At 40.9% G+C, this 20117-nt stretch overlaps 2 protein-coding genes across 3 annotated transcripts; one reads left to right on the plus strand and one right to left on the minus strand.

Moving 5' to 3' along the window:
• Positions 1-1347: 1347 nt before the first annotated feature.
• Positions 1348-3832, plus strand: gcnt3 (glucosaminyl (N-acetyl) transferase 3, mucin type). Its single transcript, XM_062548299.1, has one exon. It carries the CDS (start codon positions 1454-1456, stop codon positions 2753-2755), a length of 1302 nt encoding a protein of 433 aa, XP_062404283.1. The 5' UTR covers positions 1348-1453; the 3' UTR covers positions 2756-3832.
• Positions 3833-8882: 5050 nt separating this feature from the next.
• tdg.2 (thymine DNA glycosylase, tandem duplicate 2) lies at positions 8883-13133 on the minus strand. Of its 2 annotated transcripts, none has more exons than XM_062546997.1 (11): positions 13026-13133; positions 12569-12637; positions 12286-12476; positions 11995-12182; positions 11790-11859; positions 11552-11687; positions 10915-10997; positions 10710-10804; positions 10141-10312; positions 9884-10000; positions 8883-9780 (listed from the first exon to the last, which is right to left on the minus strand). In XM_062546997.1, the coding sequence occupies exons 2-11, from the start codon at positions 12619-12621 to the stop codon at positions 9656-9658; spliced, it is 1230 nt and encodes a 409-aa protein (XP_062402981.1). In that variant the 5' UTR covers positions 12622-12637; positions 13026-13133; the 3' UTR covers positions 8883-9655. The 2 variants fall into 2 exon arrangements, with proteins under 2 accessions (XP_062402981.1, XP_062402982.1); XM_062546998.1 differs by having other exon boundaries at positions 12745-13109.
• Positions 13134-20117: the final 6984 nt, after the last annotated feature.

Below are 20117 nucleotides of genomic sequence, written 5' to 3' on the forward strand. Positions count from 1 at the left end.
TCTGAGGTAAATATATTTTAAATAATAATTATTGATAGATCATTTTGAAAAAGGGATCTCTCTTGCCGTGTGTGTGTGTGTGTGTGTGTGTGTGTGTTGGAATGTACTGTATACGTGGTTGGCTCCCTGGGATTCCCCCTGGCCTACAGTATGGTGATCATATTTCCCATTATTTTTGCATTATTTTTGCATTGTTTTCCAGCTCCAGTCTCGACAGCACGTCCACTTCCTCCATACGCATCTCAGTTTTCTCGCTCTCTCTATCCATCCCTGCACAGGGCTACAGGAACCGCACCATTTTACCACATTAGGCTATAGGCTACCCTCAAACATCTATATTTTCATATTAGAAAAAACACTTACTGTGGGAACCTAAGGGACGGGTCATGAGTCACCAGCAGTCCAGTTAGGGTGCTGTTCCTTGTTGGGGAAACACTCCTGGTTTGGCAGCAATGGCAGGTCCACATTCTGGCTGATTTTTGAACAACACACACACACACACACACACACACACACACACAGAGAGAGAGGGAGATTGAACACTGTTTAACTGCCACTTAAACCTTCCCAGTTCAGTTGAGAGTCCTGCACTCTTACCAAGAGATCTCAGCATACCAGAACACATTTGTCCTGTGTGCTATTTTTAATGAAAAGATAAAGACAATTATTCATTATAGTATGTTGGCATATAATGTTACTTTGTTGGCATCACTTGGGGGTGATAACGTAACTTGTGTTGATGTTGTAACTTCTCACTAAAGTCCATATCAGTAAGATATATTCAAGAATGACTCCATGCACACCATGAACTCTATGACTACCACACCTGTATTTACACTAGTAGGCTATGCAAACTACTTAAATGAGCTATTCCTTTGTTTCATGGAGTAATGACAACAAAAAGGATGTACAGTAGCTTCATACGCTGACATTTCTTTAACTTTTCAACAGTTTAAAAATCATTGTTAGGCCTACATATTCCACTGTGGACATTAATGGGCTTAAGAAATATGGCATCAGATCTTTTTAGACATATATAACATTTGCACACAATTGTTGCAGAGCAGGAAATTTACATTGATTCATTGTATGTATTTATCCAAAGGGACTTCCTTTTTCCTTTTAAAAGGCTTATTGTTTTCAAAAGCATGTGACAATATTTGCACACTCTGTGAACGACTGCATCTTCATCTTTGAAGAAGGCTAACTCCAGTTAATAATCAAAACCTCAGTCTTGAGTAAGAATGTGAGTCACTCCCCTTGCATATTCTCCCCTGCAGTCCAGCCCCTACAAAACTCTTCCACCACCTCCACACCTTGTCACGCCCACATGTCAGTCAATGTTAGACTGCGGTCTAAGAGTTTCCTCTTTGAGAGGGTGACAGTGTGTGGAGTAGCAGAGGATATCAGCAGAGCCAGTGCATTTCCAACAGAGCAGTAAGGAGGAGACAACATGTCCCTACGTAATGTCAGGCTCAACGTGCTAAAATATTTATTTATATTTGTCCTTTTGTCCTTATGTCTTTTTTTGTGGAGCAGCTCAAAGAATACATGCTACAACGCTAGCAGCACTATAGAGACAGGTGTGTTACTTACCAATGATCCTGGAGAATTACTGGCATGTTCAGCCATAATCCGTGGTGATGTGGAGAAATATGCTGAGGATGGCCTTAGCAGACTTCTGAAGGAGAGAAAGCGTGACCCATTGCCAGAGTCTTTCTATCTCAATGCAACAAAAGATTGCAGTGCTTACATCAAAGACAGAGGATTTATCAACATGGCTCTCAGTAAGGAGGAGAGGGACTATCCTCTTGCCTACTCCATGGTGATCCACGACCAGATTGAGATGTTTGAGAGGCTACTCAGAGCTGTGTACGCACCCCAAAATGTGTACTGTATCCATGTGGACAAGAAGGCTCCAGATGATTTCATGAAGACTGTGAAAGCCATTGTTTCATGTTTTCCAAATGTGTTTGTTGCAAGTAAACTGGAGAAGGTTGTGTATGCCTCGTGGTCTCGCGTCCAGGCTGATCTGAACTGCATGCAGGATCTGGTGAACTCCACTGTCAGATGGAAGTACCTTTTCAATACCTGTGGGACTGACTTCCCCATTAAAACCAATGCAGAGATGGTCCGAGCTCTCAAAGCGTTAGGTGGGAAAAACAGCATGGAGTCTGAGAAAACCCCTGGACACAAGAAAGGTCGCTGGGAGTACCATCACATTGTCAATAGGTCTGATGTCATTAGGACTGACGTTAAAAAGACCCCCCCACCCATAAGTTCCCCAATGTTCTCTGGAAACGCTTACTTTGTAGTGTCAAGGGAGTTTGTGGAAGCGTTGTTTAAAAACCCAGAGGCCAAAGCTTTGCTGGAGTGGGAAAAAGACACATACAGTCCAGATGAGCACCTCTGGGCATCTCTCCAGCGCTTACTAAGTATGCCAGGGTCCAGCCCTCCCAACGAAAAATACGACATGTCGGACATGAACGCCATAGCCCGTATGGTGAAGTGGGCATATCATGAAGGTGATATAAGGAAAGGGGCATCCTACCCTCCATGCACTGGGGCGTACAGAAGAGCAGTGTGTGTGTATGGTGCCGGAGATCTCAACTGGATCCTCGGTCAGAAACATCTTTTTGCCAATAAATTCGACCCAAATGTGGATGACATTGCACTTAAATGCTTGGAACATTACTTACGCTATAAAACTTTAACAGGTCAATCACTTCATCAGTTTACGAAAGATCATTCATAAAAAAGAGGTAATTCATTATTCTTAAGAAGATATAAGTTAATTTAATATTTATTTCATAGTTTACCTTGATTTATTTGCATTGATCCAGCATTGATCTTTTATGATAGATTAGCATGTACAGTATATTTCTATTTTTTTTTTTATAGAGGGCATACGTGTCTTTACAATATGTCAAACATGTGGCATATTAGTTCATGACACAAAGGCGACTACTAAATAACTATAACCATAAACATGGTGATACTGTGTACACAACAACTACACAACTATGGACTATAACCATAAAATATGCAGATATAGTTGTGTACACAGTATCACCAGTACTGGGCTTCTTTGACAATTTATTTGACTATTCAAACTGAGAAAGAACATCAATGGTGACATTTTCTGGTGCACTTTTAACGTAACTCTTATATTGTGTTATTATATTGTAAATATACAGATTTTTATATTATTTATGTTTTAAACATGCTGTTGCACTGTAGCCTAACTTAGTTTTTTTTCAATTGTTTAATTGTTTTTTTGCACATCACAAAATGTTTTAAACATGTCACTGAAACACCATAACCCCATCTATTAGGAAGTAACTTACTTTTTGCAAACACAAACCACACACACGCACACACACACACACACACACACACACACACACACACACACACACACACACACACACACACACACACACACACACAGTAGAAGATACTGTATTCACAACAGCAAAAATACACATTTGGTTTCAATAATTGCTTACATGTTTACTATGTTTCAACTTTTCTCTGTAGATGACTTTGACTCTTGAATGGAAATATACATTGTATATGTATGAGTTTGCAGAAAATGTGTCTATGTTGTTAAAAACGGCAAACAGTGGTAGTACTTGAATGTATATTAAAAATAACCTTCATTTATTTATCATCATTAGGCTATTATTTTGACTAAGTAGCCTACAATGTAAGCACAACATAAGCACTCACTCGATTTTGATAGCAAACTGGATATTTGCAACACTGCTGGCACCTACAGTACGTCTTTATAGTAGCCTAAACCTACCACTGGATCTAAATGTAATAAAATACGGTAGCCTACCTTCTACCTTAAATTCATTGTTGTATTCCTTTCTGTATTGTTAGATTATGCAACCAGAGAATGTCTAATAAAGGACGGGCTCTGGTGCAGATATGTACAGACATGGCTGAAAGTGTTGGCACCCCATACTAAAGATATACAATCATCTTTTGGAAATTGATCTTAATACCTTAAGTAATGAGTTAATTGATTACACTCTCCAGCATCTAGAAGTTGCCTACATCCCACCCACGGACAAGTCGCCTCTGTCCACTCCCTAAAACAAATCTTGGAGTCTCTCTCATTCGTCTTTTTGTCTATCCTCCCTTCCTTCCTCGGTCCTCGTTCCCGCTGACAAAGAATCATGGGGCGGCAACAATGGGATAGTCTATCCAGTCTTCCTTATAGATCAGTGGGAACGAGCCTGGAGGACTGAGCATTGAGGATCGAGGAGAGAGGTTGAGAACTGCTGCTGTCACATCCCTAGATCCCTCTGCTCGTCGCAGCACCACGCGCATCACGCACTGTGCGTAGGGCAGCAGATTAACTTCAAACTGATTTTCATTCTGCCAAACGTGTATGATGCAAAATGCAGCAACAGCATGTTACATGCAATGATGATATGGGTCCTCTCAGAGCCGGTTCTCTCTATACGCAAGTTGCGTGTTATAGGCCCTGCTAGTAAATTAATGTCTCCCCTTGAGTCAAGACAGGTAGACAGGTATGGGGCAGTGTTTCAGGCAGCATGAAGAAGATTAATATGAAAACGAATTATCATTCAGGGCATGAATAGCGGAAGAAACTACACGAGCAGGAACAGGGTAAACTTGTGATCGTTCCATGGTTTGATACCACATCTCTCCAGCGCGTGTTGCTGACCTAGCTTTTGCCAACCGAACAGGGAAGTGAATCCGCTGATCTGTCTTCCCAGTCACGGTACTATCAAAGTTGTGAAACGCATGTTCCGTTTTTGAATGCGGGCGACTGGCTATAATAAATAGAAATCTTCAAAATGGCACAGTTCAGATAACATTATGGGGTAGCTTCTATGTCAGTTTATTCTCATATTAGGCTACAGCCAACTGTTTTACAGTTTTTTTTTTCAATTGTGTACACACATTTTCAAAGCTCTATCTGTTTTTTTTTTTTTTTTCAAAGCTCACACACAAATTCAATAATTGCTCAAACGAAATGCAAAAAGTGCCCTCTATCTTGAAAAATCTCCAGGGTTGTCACCCAAACGTAAGTGGGGCAATCTACCCATTTATTTGTGCTGAGAGGTCAAAATATGCTAAATAACTTTAAACTATGTGTGATAAAAATATTTTGGATATTTACTATTACTGTATACTATTTCTATTTACTATTACTGAATGCAGTGGACAACTGGAGAGGAAAAGCAGTTAGCCAACACAGCATGAACACAAGAAGACATCATGTAAATTGGTCAATAAAATGATACCCATATGCAAATTAGCTCTCACAAAAGGATGTGCAGAGTCTATATTTACACTAATTAAGTAGAAACATCCATAATTACTTAACGGTGAACTTGCACATGAATGAAAAAAGGTAAAAGTGTCCTAATTTGCATAATGTAACTGCAAAATCGTTACAGTGTCCCATCTAAAAATATAGGCCTACTTTTGTATGATCATTTGTTATATTTCATATTATCTGGACTTAAAGCCTATATTATCTACTTACAGCCATATTATCAATACATTTATTTATCATGCATTTATATTAGCTAATGTATTCAATTATCTCATATGCGTGATATGAAAAAAATCTCAAGCAAAAATGGATACGCGAAAAAGTAAAGACTCAATTGAGAAAAGTTTGGTAGTGACCATAATCAGATCGTTCTGGGTTTTGCCCTGTCTAACTATTTGGATATGTTTACAGAAAACAACTGTTTTGCTGATTTGGAGAAGGTTTTCCTCTTTGTGTGTAGAATTTTGCAAAAATTGCCAATAGTTACAAAAAATGTGCATAAGCAATCAGAAAAAAAAAAAAAAAATTTACGAAGGTTTTAAGACTTAAGCATGGTTCGTTAGTTTTTGCAATATAATGTTTTGCTGATTTCGTGACAGTTTTTTTTTATTTGTGTGAAGAGTTTTGCAAAAATAGCCAAAACTGTAAATGCATGTCACGGCTCAATCCACCAAATATTTGAGTAAACATCGCCATCTAGTGCAATATTGCTATTACTACAATTTACCAGAAATTATTCACTTCACACTATGGATATGCTGTTGTTGCAAGGTCCAAAACAAGTTTCTAACCAAAACAAACTCAAACTCTTGACCTGTAGGAGTGTAATTGAAATGGAATTTAAAATGCACAAGCAGTGGTTTCTACCACTAAATGTTAGGGTGGTTACTTCTAAACAGTAGAAATTTAGTGGTGGTGGTGCAATTCAGTGGTGGTTGGTTTGGTACCATGAGAGAGTTCACAGAATGCTTACTTCCAACTTTGCTCTCCTAAAACGCTAGGTAATCTATAAGAAATTCATATAAGCCTGTGTTTGTTTTCAGTATGATAACGGCATGACACATAATTATGACCTCTTTCATACAATATCATATTGTATGTAATGTGGGTACTGTGATCACCACTTGTCTTGAATTTTTTTCATGTGACCCTACATTTAGTTTGCACTTTCAATTTGTGGATGGCTATTAGGTATAATCAGTGTTGAATCAAAAGTAGGCTAAGTCAGTAAGTAATTTATCTCAGTTAAATAAACTTCAATGTAAGCATAAACATATTGGAAAAACATGAAAAAGGTTGTTTTAATACTCTGTACATGTTGTATTCCAATAAAGAAAATTAAAATCTTAACACTGCTAGAAACAGATCTGGCTTAAGACTTTCACATAGTATTGTATGAGCCACAACATTATGACAACTGACAGGTGAAGTGAATAACACTAATAATCTCAATATCATGGCATCTTTCAAGCAGGAAAAATGGACAAGCGTAAGGATTTGAGTGACTTTGACAAAGACCATGTGACAAAGACCACAAAGCTGGCCCACGTGGTCACTAACTCTGCAACATGCTGAAAGAGTTTATGCCGGTTCTGCCCACTAAAAGCAACAAATGGACGCATGAGCATCAGAACTGGACTATACGGAGCAATGGACCACGGAGCAATGGAATGTGGTCTGATGAATCGCACTTTCTTTTACATCATGTGGATGGCCAGGTGCATGTGTTGCTTATAGGGAACCCATGGGACCAGGATGACCTGTGGGAACACATGGGACCAGGACGACCTGTGGGAACACATGGGACCAGGACGACCTATGGGAACCAGGATGACATGGAATCAGGACGACCTATGGGAACACATGGGACCAGGATGACCTATGGGAACACATGGGACCAGGATGACCTAAGGGAAGACGGCAAACCAGCAGAGGTAGTGTAATGCTTTGGGTAATGCTCTGGAAACCTTGGGTCCTGTGTGGGTGTTACTTTGACACATAGGGTGCCTCTCATTTGGGCTTTTATACACCTTCCCTTCCTTCCTCGATCTCACTGATCTAGATTAAGAACTAGAAAAGCACTCAGAGAGGGCAGACCTCCGCCTGCCTTGTTCTTCCTTGGTTGTCATACATTTTAAAACTATTCAAATCGCAACCACGTGGCTACCATGCCATTACACCACTAAGCTAAATACATAAACGCCTCTGGAATCCAGACGGATTTACGGATCACTCCCGAAATTGAATAGTTTCTTCCTTGGGCCATGTCCGACCTTCCCTGAAAATTTCATCGAAATCCATCCATCACTTTTTGAGTTATCTTGCTAACAAACAGACAGACAGACAAACGTCGGTCCCCGATAAAAACATATACAGTTCCTTGGCGGAGGTAAATGATGAGGCGGCAACAGTGGGATATTCGTTGGTGTTTTGAGCCCCCAACGTAGTCTTCCAGACAGCGCTGCCACTGTTGACTTAAAGGCACTTAATCCTACCCCTACCCCTAACCTTAACCCATGCCTAACCCTAGCGCCTTCCAGGCAGAGATGCCTTGAGGACAACATTGGGGGGCTCAAAACACCAAGAAACCAATGGGATAGTGAAGTCTATCCAGTGTTAGTTATAGATCAGTGGGAACGCCCCTCAAGGACTGAGCATCGAGGATCGATGTGAGAGTTTGAGAGCCACCCATACTGTACCACCTACCTACGCATTGTTGCAGACCCTTTCATGGAAATGGTATTCTCTGATGTGGCCTTTCAGTAGGATAATGTGCCCTGCCACAAGATCTTGGTGCCAGATACCACAGCGGACCTTCAGAGGTATAGTGGAGTCCAGGGGGGTCTCTCAACATCCCTCCTCGATCCTTTTGGCTCGTTCCCACTGATCTATAAAGAAAGCTCGATGGACTATCCCATTGTTGCCGCGGCCGCCCCATCATTCTTTTTGTAGATCAGTGGAAATGAGGACCGAGGAAGGAAGGACAGATAAAAAGACGAATGAGGCACCCCAGGTCTCCACTGCTTTGGTGGCAAAAGGGGGAGCTATACAACATTAGGTAGGTGGTGGTCATAATGTTATGGCTGATTGGTATGTCTAGTAGGCTACCTCATAGTCTGTAAGGTGTTTGTTGTCTTACCAGTTAGCATTGATATACAGGATTGCACCAAACATCATCGCTTTGTTAGTGTACGATGACAATTCATACTTTAAACGTGACTCTCACAACTACTGTCTGGTAGGCAAGAACATCATTCTCCAGCAACGAAACCCAGTAAACTGGTCAAGGATCTTGCCAGGACATCGCCACTTTTACTATACAAAAGTTGGTATTTTTAGGTTGACACAACATGCCAGACAGTTGTTGTGCAATTGGACAAGCCATCTATTTTTTTTAATCTTTTTTTAAACTACTTATCAAGCTCAGTAGTAACGCCAGCAGCGTTTCTTGCCCGCCAGGATCCATGGTAGTCACGTGACTGCAAAGGAGTCAATTAAGGGTAAATCCGTTGCATGTATAGGCTACGTCTGTTTGGTTATTAAGACCCCTTACTCACATGTATATAGTTTATTTCAATCAGACGGTGAAAGTGAATGGCAACAGAGGTAGGCTATTGTACTAGCCTGTTTCTGAGGTATAGTTAAGAAACACAGGCATAAAACCATGACACAGAGCATGACAGAAGCACCAGGCAACCATAGAGCTATTCCTCTGAGGTAAACAATAAATGAAGAAAGTAACAGTACACTTAAATGAGAAGGAAGGACAGTTACATGGATATAACTTGCCGATCCTATGTAAACATTGAAATGATGGCCAATCAAGATGACTACCAACCAACATGAGTACCAACATGTTTTTTTGTCATGACAGACAAGACGTAACTCAGCCTTGCGCTTGTAGCAGTTGCTATCCAAACACATTTGGATATTTGATCACAGTATAAATGAAGTTTGAACAAAATGTTCAACAGTTATGGTCCACATCCATTAACGGATTTCATCAGAAATTAAAAGTTGCTACCCACTTACACCACATTCCAGAGAGAGAGAGAGAAAAAAAAATACAGGTACTGTTCCACTTTACATCAACGTTAAAGTACAAATAAAACACTCCCGTTCTTAAATAGATACAAAAGGCATACATTACAAATTACATCCATTATAGTTACAAAATCATACTGTAAAAGTTAACAGCTCTGAAGGAAAGAATCCTATTTAAAAAAGTCAGGCTGGAACTGGCATTTTTCTACCCCTCCAAGGCTTTCCACATGCATTACGAGGGTGGTTAAAAAAAACTGTAAAACAGTCCATATGGTTTGGTAAAGACTTGTTTCAGGCTTGTTCATGTCTTACTGCTGTGCAATGATCCGTCTTGTATGTGCTCTGCTGAAAGCTATGTAAATCTGTAGATGTTCCAAACTGCAACGGGTCATGTTGTCCACCATGATAAAGTGCATCTGTTGCATAAACAAAACAGTCAGCTGTGCTCTTTCCTAAGTACTGTAAAGCAAATACCAAAAATCAAACTGGATTGTAAATAGAACAGGTTTAAATCCTCACCCATATTGTGTAGAGAGTAGTGACTGGTCCCCTGGTCGGTCTCTTGCCATGACCCACTGGCAGCCTCGTAACCCGGATCTTGGTTTTCTTCTTTGATAGACATCCTTTTAGCATCCTCTGTTTTTTTTTTTTAATAGTGGAAAGAATATTTAAACGGGACATCACAGATGGAAGACAAACTATAGACAAATAAATGTTTCAGGTTAAGACATATTTTCTTTATTATATAACTGAATTGGGTAACCATTCTCCAATACCTTTCGCTAACGACAGGTCAAACGAGTACTCGGTCTCTTGGATGTCCGCCGTCCGCGCCACCCCTTTGATCTGGTCCCGCAGCTCTTTGAGCTTAATGTAGAAATGCACTTTGTCCTGCGCACGGGGGAACTGGGCACAGCGGGGGCTTGATGACGGCATTAAATAGCACACCTGATCAGAGAAAATGTCCATATTGATCAGCGTCATCCTACCTTGTTGCATCCCCTTATCTGACACACTGGGTGCCTCTCATTCGTCTTTTATACATCCTTCCTTCCTTCCTCAGTCCTCATCCTCATTGATATACATAAGGAATGATGAGGCGGCAACAATGGGATAGTCTATCCAGTGTTAGTTATAGATCAGTGGGAACGAGCCTGGAGGACCGAGGACCGAGGATCGAGGAGAGATGTTGAGAGGCACCCACTCTATCATGTCAACACTCAAATGCGCATTGAAAGATGTGGGAAGACGAAAGACAAATTCCGACATAACTAAATGCTTCGTAAATTGTGATACAATATAGCAAACAGGATATCTGCATGAGGTAAGCAAATGTCATTCTTACTGTATGTGTGTCAGGAACTTTGTATGGCTGCAGGCCAAATTCAAGATTCTTTGCTGTTATTCCAAAGATTTCTTTGCAGAAAATTTCATAGATACCTGTGAATGAAGCCAGGCCAGTTCATTTAAAGCAAATGTTGTTCTCGCAGAACATAAAATATTCAAAAAGAAAGAAATCGATGACATTTAGGGACAATTACATATCTTACCTTTGCCATTGAAGGCAGCGATGCTCGGTCTGTATTTCTTGAGCTTTTCTACCAGTTGTCTGCCACCTTCACGAATCTCTTTACTGCAGGATATAAACAAGCAACTTGCATCAAGAAATATTCTTTGGCATAAAGATTTCAGGTAAGGACACACCAATATTTCAGGCAACATTGGTATCGCACGATATCAGCCTTGTTCACTGACAACGGCTTTCAGCAAATTTTTATGACATTTACTGACTACAGTGGCTGATGTTTATGGGTTCTGTTGCATCAATTTCTATACAAAACAAACATTGTACTATGAAAGCTAGAAAGACTTGAAGATGGTTCAGTTATTTCCTTTAATTTATTTGTTTCCAGTCCACTAAAGGGTATGATTAACAACAAAAACTAAGTAACCAAAGAAAAACATATCGGTATCGGCATTGTATATCAGCCAAAATGTTCAGTGGTATCGGGCCAGACTCGCCACTAATTTTAAGATAGAGCACTTATCATAGACATATACGTATATATATCTATAAGCTCTTATGGTAAGGTATAACACTGAGGCATTATAGTGCTGCTGACTGAAACCAAAGGTCAGAACTCGTGATGATATTGTTTTAAATGCTTAAACCACATTTATATATACCTTGAGAGATCTTTGCTTCCAGGTGTGGTTCTCTCCACCATGTTGGTGAAGCCAATTCCATACCTCTCTGGCAGCGTGTGATCGTGCATGTAATTGAGCTGTTCATCAGTTAGACCAGAGAGGAAAAGACACTTCCCTGGTGACAAATGGTAAGATTTCAACGTACAGTACACGTGCACACATGGTCAAGACTATGCACAATCAAAACAATATTAAATACATGAGATAAGTTACACACAGAAATGATTTCCTGGATTTGGATAATGATGTCCTTTGTAGGCCGATAGAAGTCCAGGGTTAATTCCAACCTAAAACGGATTTTGTATGTCATTGTACAACAAATCAATATGTAACTATCAGCAAATAACTAAAAAAGCTATTACATGATGCATTATGAAGAACAATATTTGAAAAATGACAAAGAAACTTGACACATGACTTACTATTAATATGTCAAGATTGTGGGTGATCACATCGGGCAGGGTTCTTGTCATTACTTCTTCAGGTGACATACCATTAAATCGATCAAGTGTTCTTTTTGCCTTCTTGGGAGTGTTGTCATTGTCAGGCACTATCTTACCGTCCTCAGATCTGTGTTTTGGGGGTCTACCTCTCTTCTTAGCAGGGGGTGCTAGAAGATTATACAGACAATTATTTAGATTAACAGACAATTATTTAGAGGAAGGTGTTGATAATATGACGCACCCTCAGTAAATATGTATCACACAAGTTACCCATTGCAGTATTCTGTGGTGAGACAGGCTGTGGTGGCGCAGAATACTGGTATTCAGCGGGTTCCCGGTGGACAGTGAGTTCTGCCATATCCCGCTCTTCTCTGACATTGTCCATGTTATAATTGACATTGTTCATGTGATGATACTCCGTAGCTTCTGGTGCATGAAAATATGGCTGACTGGTTTGATACCTACAATAAATAACGTAAAATAAACAGAGATCTGAGCGAACAGGAAGTGACTCGGACTTGCATCCTCTACAACAACTCACACGCCAACTCACCAATATTGGAGATAATCCGTTGGAAGGGTCATTGAAGAATTCGTTTCTTCCATCCTGAGGGTGGTTTTACTTAAATAAATTAATATTAAAGTTGGTGTTATTTAAATGTATAACGTTATCAAGCGTGTCTGAAAGCTAACAGGCACCTTTCTTTGTTCTCACTTATTACAACTCACATTTAGAGATAAATCCACGCAATTGCAAAGAAAGAGTCCGGGTTCCGTTCCTTTTATTTCGAAGAAAGTGGCAAGGCCCAATAACGTACCAAATATTTGTGTTTAGCCACAAAGCCATCTACCATACGTGGGTCATAGTTAAAAGGCTGACCCCCGGCTTTATTCAGATGCAAGCTATAGCTAACTGGCTGATACCATCAATACGTCTATGACTGTAAAAGGCCTTACGTATATCCTACTAGGCAAAAATGTTAACACACTATATAAATATCAACATTTACCTGAACGCGTTATGAACAAAAACCCTCTACTCATCGGAGGATCTGCTATCAAAGACAACAGATGAACAACTGATTAGGTGCGTCGGTCGGACCGGACTGAGGTTCTTCTTCTTTGTTATTTGATTCTTCTCGTGGAACACTACTGCCACTCACAGGAATGGTCGAAATGCACACCAAATATTAATGTTTTAGAAAGCGGACACTGATTTCTTTCGGCTCCAGAATTGCAGATGATCTGTTCATCTTTTAATTTACAAACACACATTTCAAAGTATATAGGAAAAGTTTGTTTCTGTGGTATTCATTTTGTAGTTTGTTTCATTTAGTATCCATTTCTTCATAGATTATGGCTGCACACACCAGGACACACGGTGGCGGTAGTGAGCAGAAGAAGAACAAGAGTTTAAAAGAAGAAGAACCCTTCAAAATTAAGTTTACAATATTCTGATTCTATGAGGAACACCCAACCTCATCCAATGTCAGCCTGTCTACCGCATGCTAAAGGTTTGTTGTGTCCAGCAGATTATGTGATATTTCATTATACATATAATGAATTTCCACTTGGGGATCAAAACATGTATAGGCCTACTGTATATCTATCTATCTATCTATCTATCTATCTATCTCTTTGTCTGTATGTCTGTCTGTCTGTAGCCTAAGTCTGTCTGTCTGTCTGTCTGTCTGTTTGTCTGTAACTGAAGGTTTGAAGCAACGTGGATGAGCTCTGTGTTAGGGCCAACAACAGTTTATTGGTATGCTGCTGATCAGTATAGGCTATATTCGAGCTAGGAATGCAGTAGGCTAATCAGCCAATTGTGTCCATTTATTTAGAAAAATAAAATTTACCACATTAAACACATGTACTAAATTAGTTAGGGTGTGTGTAATACCCAAGTTCCAAGGACCGTGAACAATGTAGAGCCTGGTTAGGATTAACGCCTCTTCGTTTACGTTGAAATATATATTTTTGTCTGTGTACAAAAACATAACCATGAAAGAAAAGTTGTTGTAAATTCCATAGATATGATCTCAACGAAAAACTGTTTCTAGAGTGTTAAATAAACTAGAGAGTTGTCAAAACAGTGTGATTCACCTGCACTCCCATTATCCGTTGGCCTCAAACTAACACCTGTACCCAACATCACATACTCTTTGACCCCTCATGTCACATCAAAGATGGTAGGCCACAAAAATGTTTTCTAAACCCCTTTCTAATACTATAATTCATGATTCACTCTTGGAGTTACAGGTTAGTTAAGGATATTTTGTCAGGACTTTCTTTCAACCCATTTACAAATTAGTTGTAAAGGTTAGATTTACAGGTGTGTAGCGGATAAGGTAATTATCGGAAAATAAGTCCTGATTGGGCAAACAGAACCCTGACGCACAGCGGAGACGTAAATGAAGACAATATTCAGAGAAACCTAACCCTTATCAAAAAGCCCAATCAGAATTTGGAACCAAAATCACAAGATTTAGGAATTCTATAGGACTGGCAAAAAAAAAAAAAAAAAGTCTAAGATTTCCCTCTGGAAGCTTCAGATGATGAGTGTTGATGGCATGCACAAGACTTCTGTGTGGACAAATGCTGGACTGCCCTGTGCACTGTACCCTGGGGTCAGAGCTCCTTGTGATCTCTGCATCTGTAAATCAAAGAAAAGACACACACACACACACACACACACACACACACACACACACACACACACACACACACACACACACACACGCACACATTCTCAGGAAGTGCAGGCAGTTAAAAGTGTGAGAGGCAGGGCTTTAAGATCTCAGGCACTGAGCCTGATTTCAGGTGTGGACCAAGCTGTTTACGATTTGAAAATGAATAATGCATATACCAGCTTTAAAACTTTCTGGTAACTTCAGGCATGGATATATCGTCTTTGCTTTAAGCCCTGGAGAGGACCTCAGAAAGGGTAAAACCATTACGTACACAGCAGTGATTACATGAAATTTTGTAAATGCAGGCCCAGTATGCAGTATTTATTATGGTTGCTCATTGGTGCCCTCTAGTGACAGGTACCATCCTAATCAGCAGTTAAGAGGCAGGTGGAAAACCCACAGAAGAATACCCCACAACATGTGATGGACATTCAGCCTTATTGGCAAAGCTACCATTTGACGATGTTCTGTTGATCTTTCCCTGACTCTTGACTCAAGCATTAGATCTGGGGTCTCCGTTGTTATTGTGCCACCCCCGCCAGAGGAAACCACTCAGTGTGAGTGTACGTGGAAAACACCCGGAGAATCAGCCTGAATGCATGCTATGTTTGGTCCAGGGCGGAGTGGGGAAACAGTGGCAGCTGTGGGTGGCATTGAGAGGTAGCGGAGGAGAGGGAGCTGCTTGGGAGCGCTGGGGGTGCACGCTGGGCTGCGGGTCACCGCGGTAACCTTGCTGTGGAAACGGGAGGGTGCACCTAAGAAGCTTTTCTGGGCCAATCCCTCAGCAACTGTCACAAGCAGTCAGTCACCTGCAGATGAAGTCATTCAGACACTGTGTGGGTTAGTGTGCCTCTGCTTGTTTGCCTGTGCGCCTGTGGATGCTTGTGTGTGTGTGAACGTGTGATTGCACATTTTTGTGTCTGTGTGCATGAGATTGTGACAGAGACAGACTAAAAGTATGTTAGATTAGAATCATGGACTGTACCTTTAATTGACTTAAACACTTGCTCCATTAGTGTCTTTTTGGTTTTAGTAGCACAATGTTTTGAATCCCATCAGGAGGCTAACTTATTACAGAGGTCAACAGTACGTCAGTTGAATTTAAACTAACCCACCCTATTTGTTTACACATAAATACAGTAATACTATTTCAATCTGTTGCTTGAAGGTTTCTGGTTGAAACGTCCAGAACCAATGCAGATATTTTGAAAAGAAAATGAATCAGACTTTAGCATAGTGGTCTATAAAATGCTGACTTAAAAACTTTTTTCACTTATTATAATTATTATAATTATTATTATCATCCCCAAGTTACCGTTAGTTGATGCAGTTGAAGGATCTATATATATAATCTTGGTCAATCAGATTCACAGAATCCCTGACTGATTAGAGACAACCAACGTCAAACATCTTGCGCGCTCCCGCTTAAAAGCATGCGCCGTATTGATTGCAGAGCGACTAAGGAGTTAATAGGAGAGACAAACAGCTAACAGGATTGGACTGACGCCTGGAAAGTTACCTCTGAGGACACAAACAAGCCCAGTTGAAAACCATGATCAAATTCACAACATGGATGTTATGTGTCAGTTGGCCTCATTTAAAGTGAAAATCCACTTGTAACTGGTGAAATCACATGGATAAAGCATCAAGTGTAGTTTGTGCATCAAGTTATTATTGCGCTGATCTCTTCTCAAGACCGTCTCCGATGGCCTTAGAGCTTAGTAACGCTGCTGTCTCCAAGGCTGAGCATCGCAACGACACACTCCAAGGGATTTGACATTGTTTGTCTCTGTATGCAGATGATGTTTCCGTGCCTAAGACACTCATTTAAATATAGCAGTACTGATACTGATTGGCATAAGAGAAGCATACATGCCTACTGTATACCCCACTCCACAGCAACTAAAGTTAGTTTCCACTCATTCACACATACCCAGTCTACATGCAAGCACTCACATACACACAGCCAGGCACACATATCCCTTTAATTCTCCAATCCTCTTTGTAAAAGTGACGCGCTTCTGTCAGAAACAGAGTTAAGCTGCAGAGAGAGAGAGAGAGAGAGAGAGAGAGAGAGAGTGATAGAGAGAGAGGGAGAGACAGAAGAGCCAGTGAAAGAGGCGGGTTAAGGAGAGGGAAACCTACTAGCTCTCTCTCTCTATCCTGCAGACCTGATGAGGCACATTGAGCTCTTGTCCTTCTAACCATCCAGGTCTCACCTGGAGGACTGCCACCTGTGGAGTTCCCAAACCCCGTCTCTGCATGTCTCTGTCTCCATGTGAAGGCTTTCTCTGACAACAGTTTGCAGGAGCTTTTTTCTTTTCTGCATGTTATTGACACTTGAATGAATTGCACCTGAGCTTGCTATCACAACTGTGTCCAGGATCGTGGATCTTTGTCCAAAACGGTTTTCGAGGAGTATACTGACAGAGACATGTTGACATCGTTGGAGTTCTGGACAGTCAGCTGAGCAGACACGGCCCAAAGTCACAGAGCCATTTCCAGGGATCCACTTGTCAAAAGCAGTTGTCTGAGTGGCCACCAATTCACAAGTGAGTGCAGGAGTGCTGCAGTGCGCGTGGCGTGCCAAGGCAGCGGACGACCAGAGGACCCTTTCCCGTCCCCGGTGCTCTTGAGAGAGGGTCAGTCCTGGGGGGGTGGGTGGCCTCTGGGAGGGGCACCGTGGAGGACGACACGCTGGATTTCGAGGAGATGGAGGGGCAGGGGTATGATCGCTTTGGCGACTCCGAGCGGGACAGCTACCAAATAGACTACCGACGCATCGTTGGGGACACAGAGCCAGCGCGTCCACGTCTCTCGCCCCGAGACGGAGAGCACTTCCATGGGGCATTTGCCCAAGGAGTGCCCCATGGGCATGGACACGGGCATGAGACTGCTGCCCAGCGTTACAGTGCCACTCGAATACAGGCTGGTTACGAACCTGAGAGGTGGGAGAATATTCTGTGACTTTCCTTTAGTCTTACAACAAATTTGACTGGCTGACATAAACTGAGGGTTTTAGGAAAATGAGGAAGAGAAACAAACATAAGGAAGAGGGAAGTGATGAGAGTGATATGAAAACTGTCAGATACTTTCTGGCCTAATGTACTATTGTGCCTAATTTCTACCGGGGATCACAAATAATTCCTTTAAGAATATATTTTACAGTAATTGCAACAGCTACTTGGATATCAGTAATGAATATTAGCCAGAGCATTCTCAAACATCTTTCTCTGCGTTTTAGAGTAATTGCTTTTGCTGTTTGTTTGAGTCTAGCCTAGTTCCTACTGTAGATATATGCAAGTCAGACATACACTTTCACTGGAGCAACTGATCAAGCAGAACAGTTTTTAAACTATTCTTTATTAAACTCCTGCAAACAATTCTAACGAGAATACATAACTTTACCAAAGGTTGTGTGGTGGAAGATATAGCATAAACTAACATGTGACTAAACATATTGAAACTGAAATGTTTTGATTTGAGGTGTGACGTGAAAGCCTTGCTTTAAAAAGCACAGTGATCCTCCACTTGGATATGACCTAACAGAAATCCTCTTACTGGACAAGAACGTTCCAACCTGCAGTGACAGTGACTAGGGCAGTCAAACAAACCCCTAACATATACTGTATACATTTCAACAAACAAACAGCAAATCGTTCTATGGTGTAAGGACATCTCATATTGATATGTGACTTGTAGTGAGCTATCAAAAGTTGCAAGTGTATTTCTCACTGCCTGTGATGAGCTGCCTAACATAACATCAACTCAGTATACAGATAAGTTTAAGTGTACAGAATGATCCTCTTAAACTGTGAGCAAAGTTCCATGTCCAGACTTATAAGGGAATAACTCACTGGACAGAACTGTTTACTTGAAGCATTCAGTACTTGAATGGATGGTAGGTGAAGTAGTCTGTTGGTGCAAGGACACAGGCTTGGAAGCCTTGAGTTCAGAAAAGAGTTCAACAAGCCTTCAACAACACTTTCACAGTTAGTTGACATCTGAAAAAAGAAAACCCCTATTGCAGTCTATGCACTACACATTTCTTTCAGGCAAATATGCGCTATGTTATACCCTGCATGCTTTAAAATTGTCCCCTTATTAAGGCTGTATCTACGTTCTTAGTAGTTCTGAGATATTGAGCTACAGTATCTGTATACTATAAGCGGAACAAACCTCTTTAGGTAGAATTTTCAACTGAGTAACTCAGTTTTCACAAAAATGTCAGACAGAACCTTATAATTCTAAGGGACGAATGACATCAACTTCTATTCACAAATTATGTATTCGATAGCATACTGAAGAGACACCGGGGTTTAGGCCTGGTTATCTGGTGCATTCGGCTTTATTATGCATGTTTTTAATTTCTGATTCTTATTTTTCTATTTCTTATGCCTCCAGTCTGGTGTTATTTAGCCCACCACTAAAAGCAAATCTGGTCTGGACAGGCTGGGCCATGCCTCGGTGTGTTGACAGACTCTTTGCTTTCAGCAGTATCATTTCACTCAGAAGCACTCAAAGCTGATGAGACATGGAATAGACTGTAATGGTGGATTAAATTATCAGAGGGCTGCTAGGCCTATATATTTAATCCAACATTGAGATTAAACTCCTGAGGGCCGAAAAGGAAAAAGCCACAGTGTTTACTGTTTTGGGCAGCTAAATGCCAGCACAGTACAGATAAACATTCGAGCCGAACTTCAATAAATTGGTAGTTTCCCAGGTAGACCTCTCAGACACCCTAGGATAGATGGTAATATCCTTGTGCAAGTGGGTTTCCAATATTTCCAGTGTAACTGAAAAAGCCCTGAGGTGGAAAAGCCACTGGGATCCATTATGTAAGTGACAGTGAAGGTTATGGTCTGTGAGAGTTAAGACAGATATGTACGCTACAGTATGGTCTGGCTTAGGTTATTGCATAGGTGTTTCTGCAACTATGGTTCATATTGAACACATGTTTTCGTTTTCATTACTCATCATTTATTTATATTTAAAAAGCACAGTAATGCTGCATTGTGTAGTGTGTTACAGACTGTTGGCTAAAACGCCAGTGGAAAAAGAGTCAAGTGAAAAGAAACATCTGCACCAGATCTCCACCCTAACCATAATAACCATAACCATGAGGCTATAATTGTTTTCAGAAACGACCTCCGGACGATCCGTGCTATTAGGAGATCAAACGGACTTTGATTAGCCTAGATAAATGCAGCCAAATGTTAGGTACGCATAAACGAATACAGCGAATACAGCGTTGATGACTTGCGCCGGCGCTGCTGGACGAAAAGACTTCACCAAATATTCTATCGTCGCTGTAGAGTAGGGCTACCAGTCTACTCAGGGCTAGACAAGAGGATATGACGCGCCCATTGTCCCATCCCTCCCGATTTACTAAATCGGAGATTCGGAGAG

Source organism: Sardina pilchardus, chromosome 10, assembly GCF_963854185.1.
Source record: "Sardina pilchardus chromosome 10, fSarPil1.1, whole genome shotgun sequence".
Classification (NCBI taxonomy): Eukaryota; Metazoa; Chordata; class Actinopteri; order Clupeiformes; family Clupeidae; genus Sardina; species Sardina pilchardus.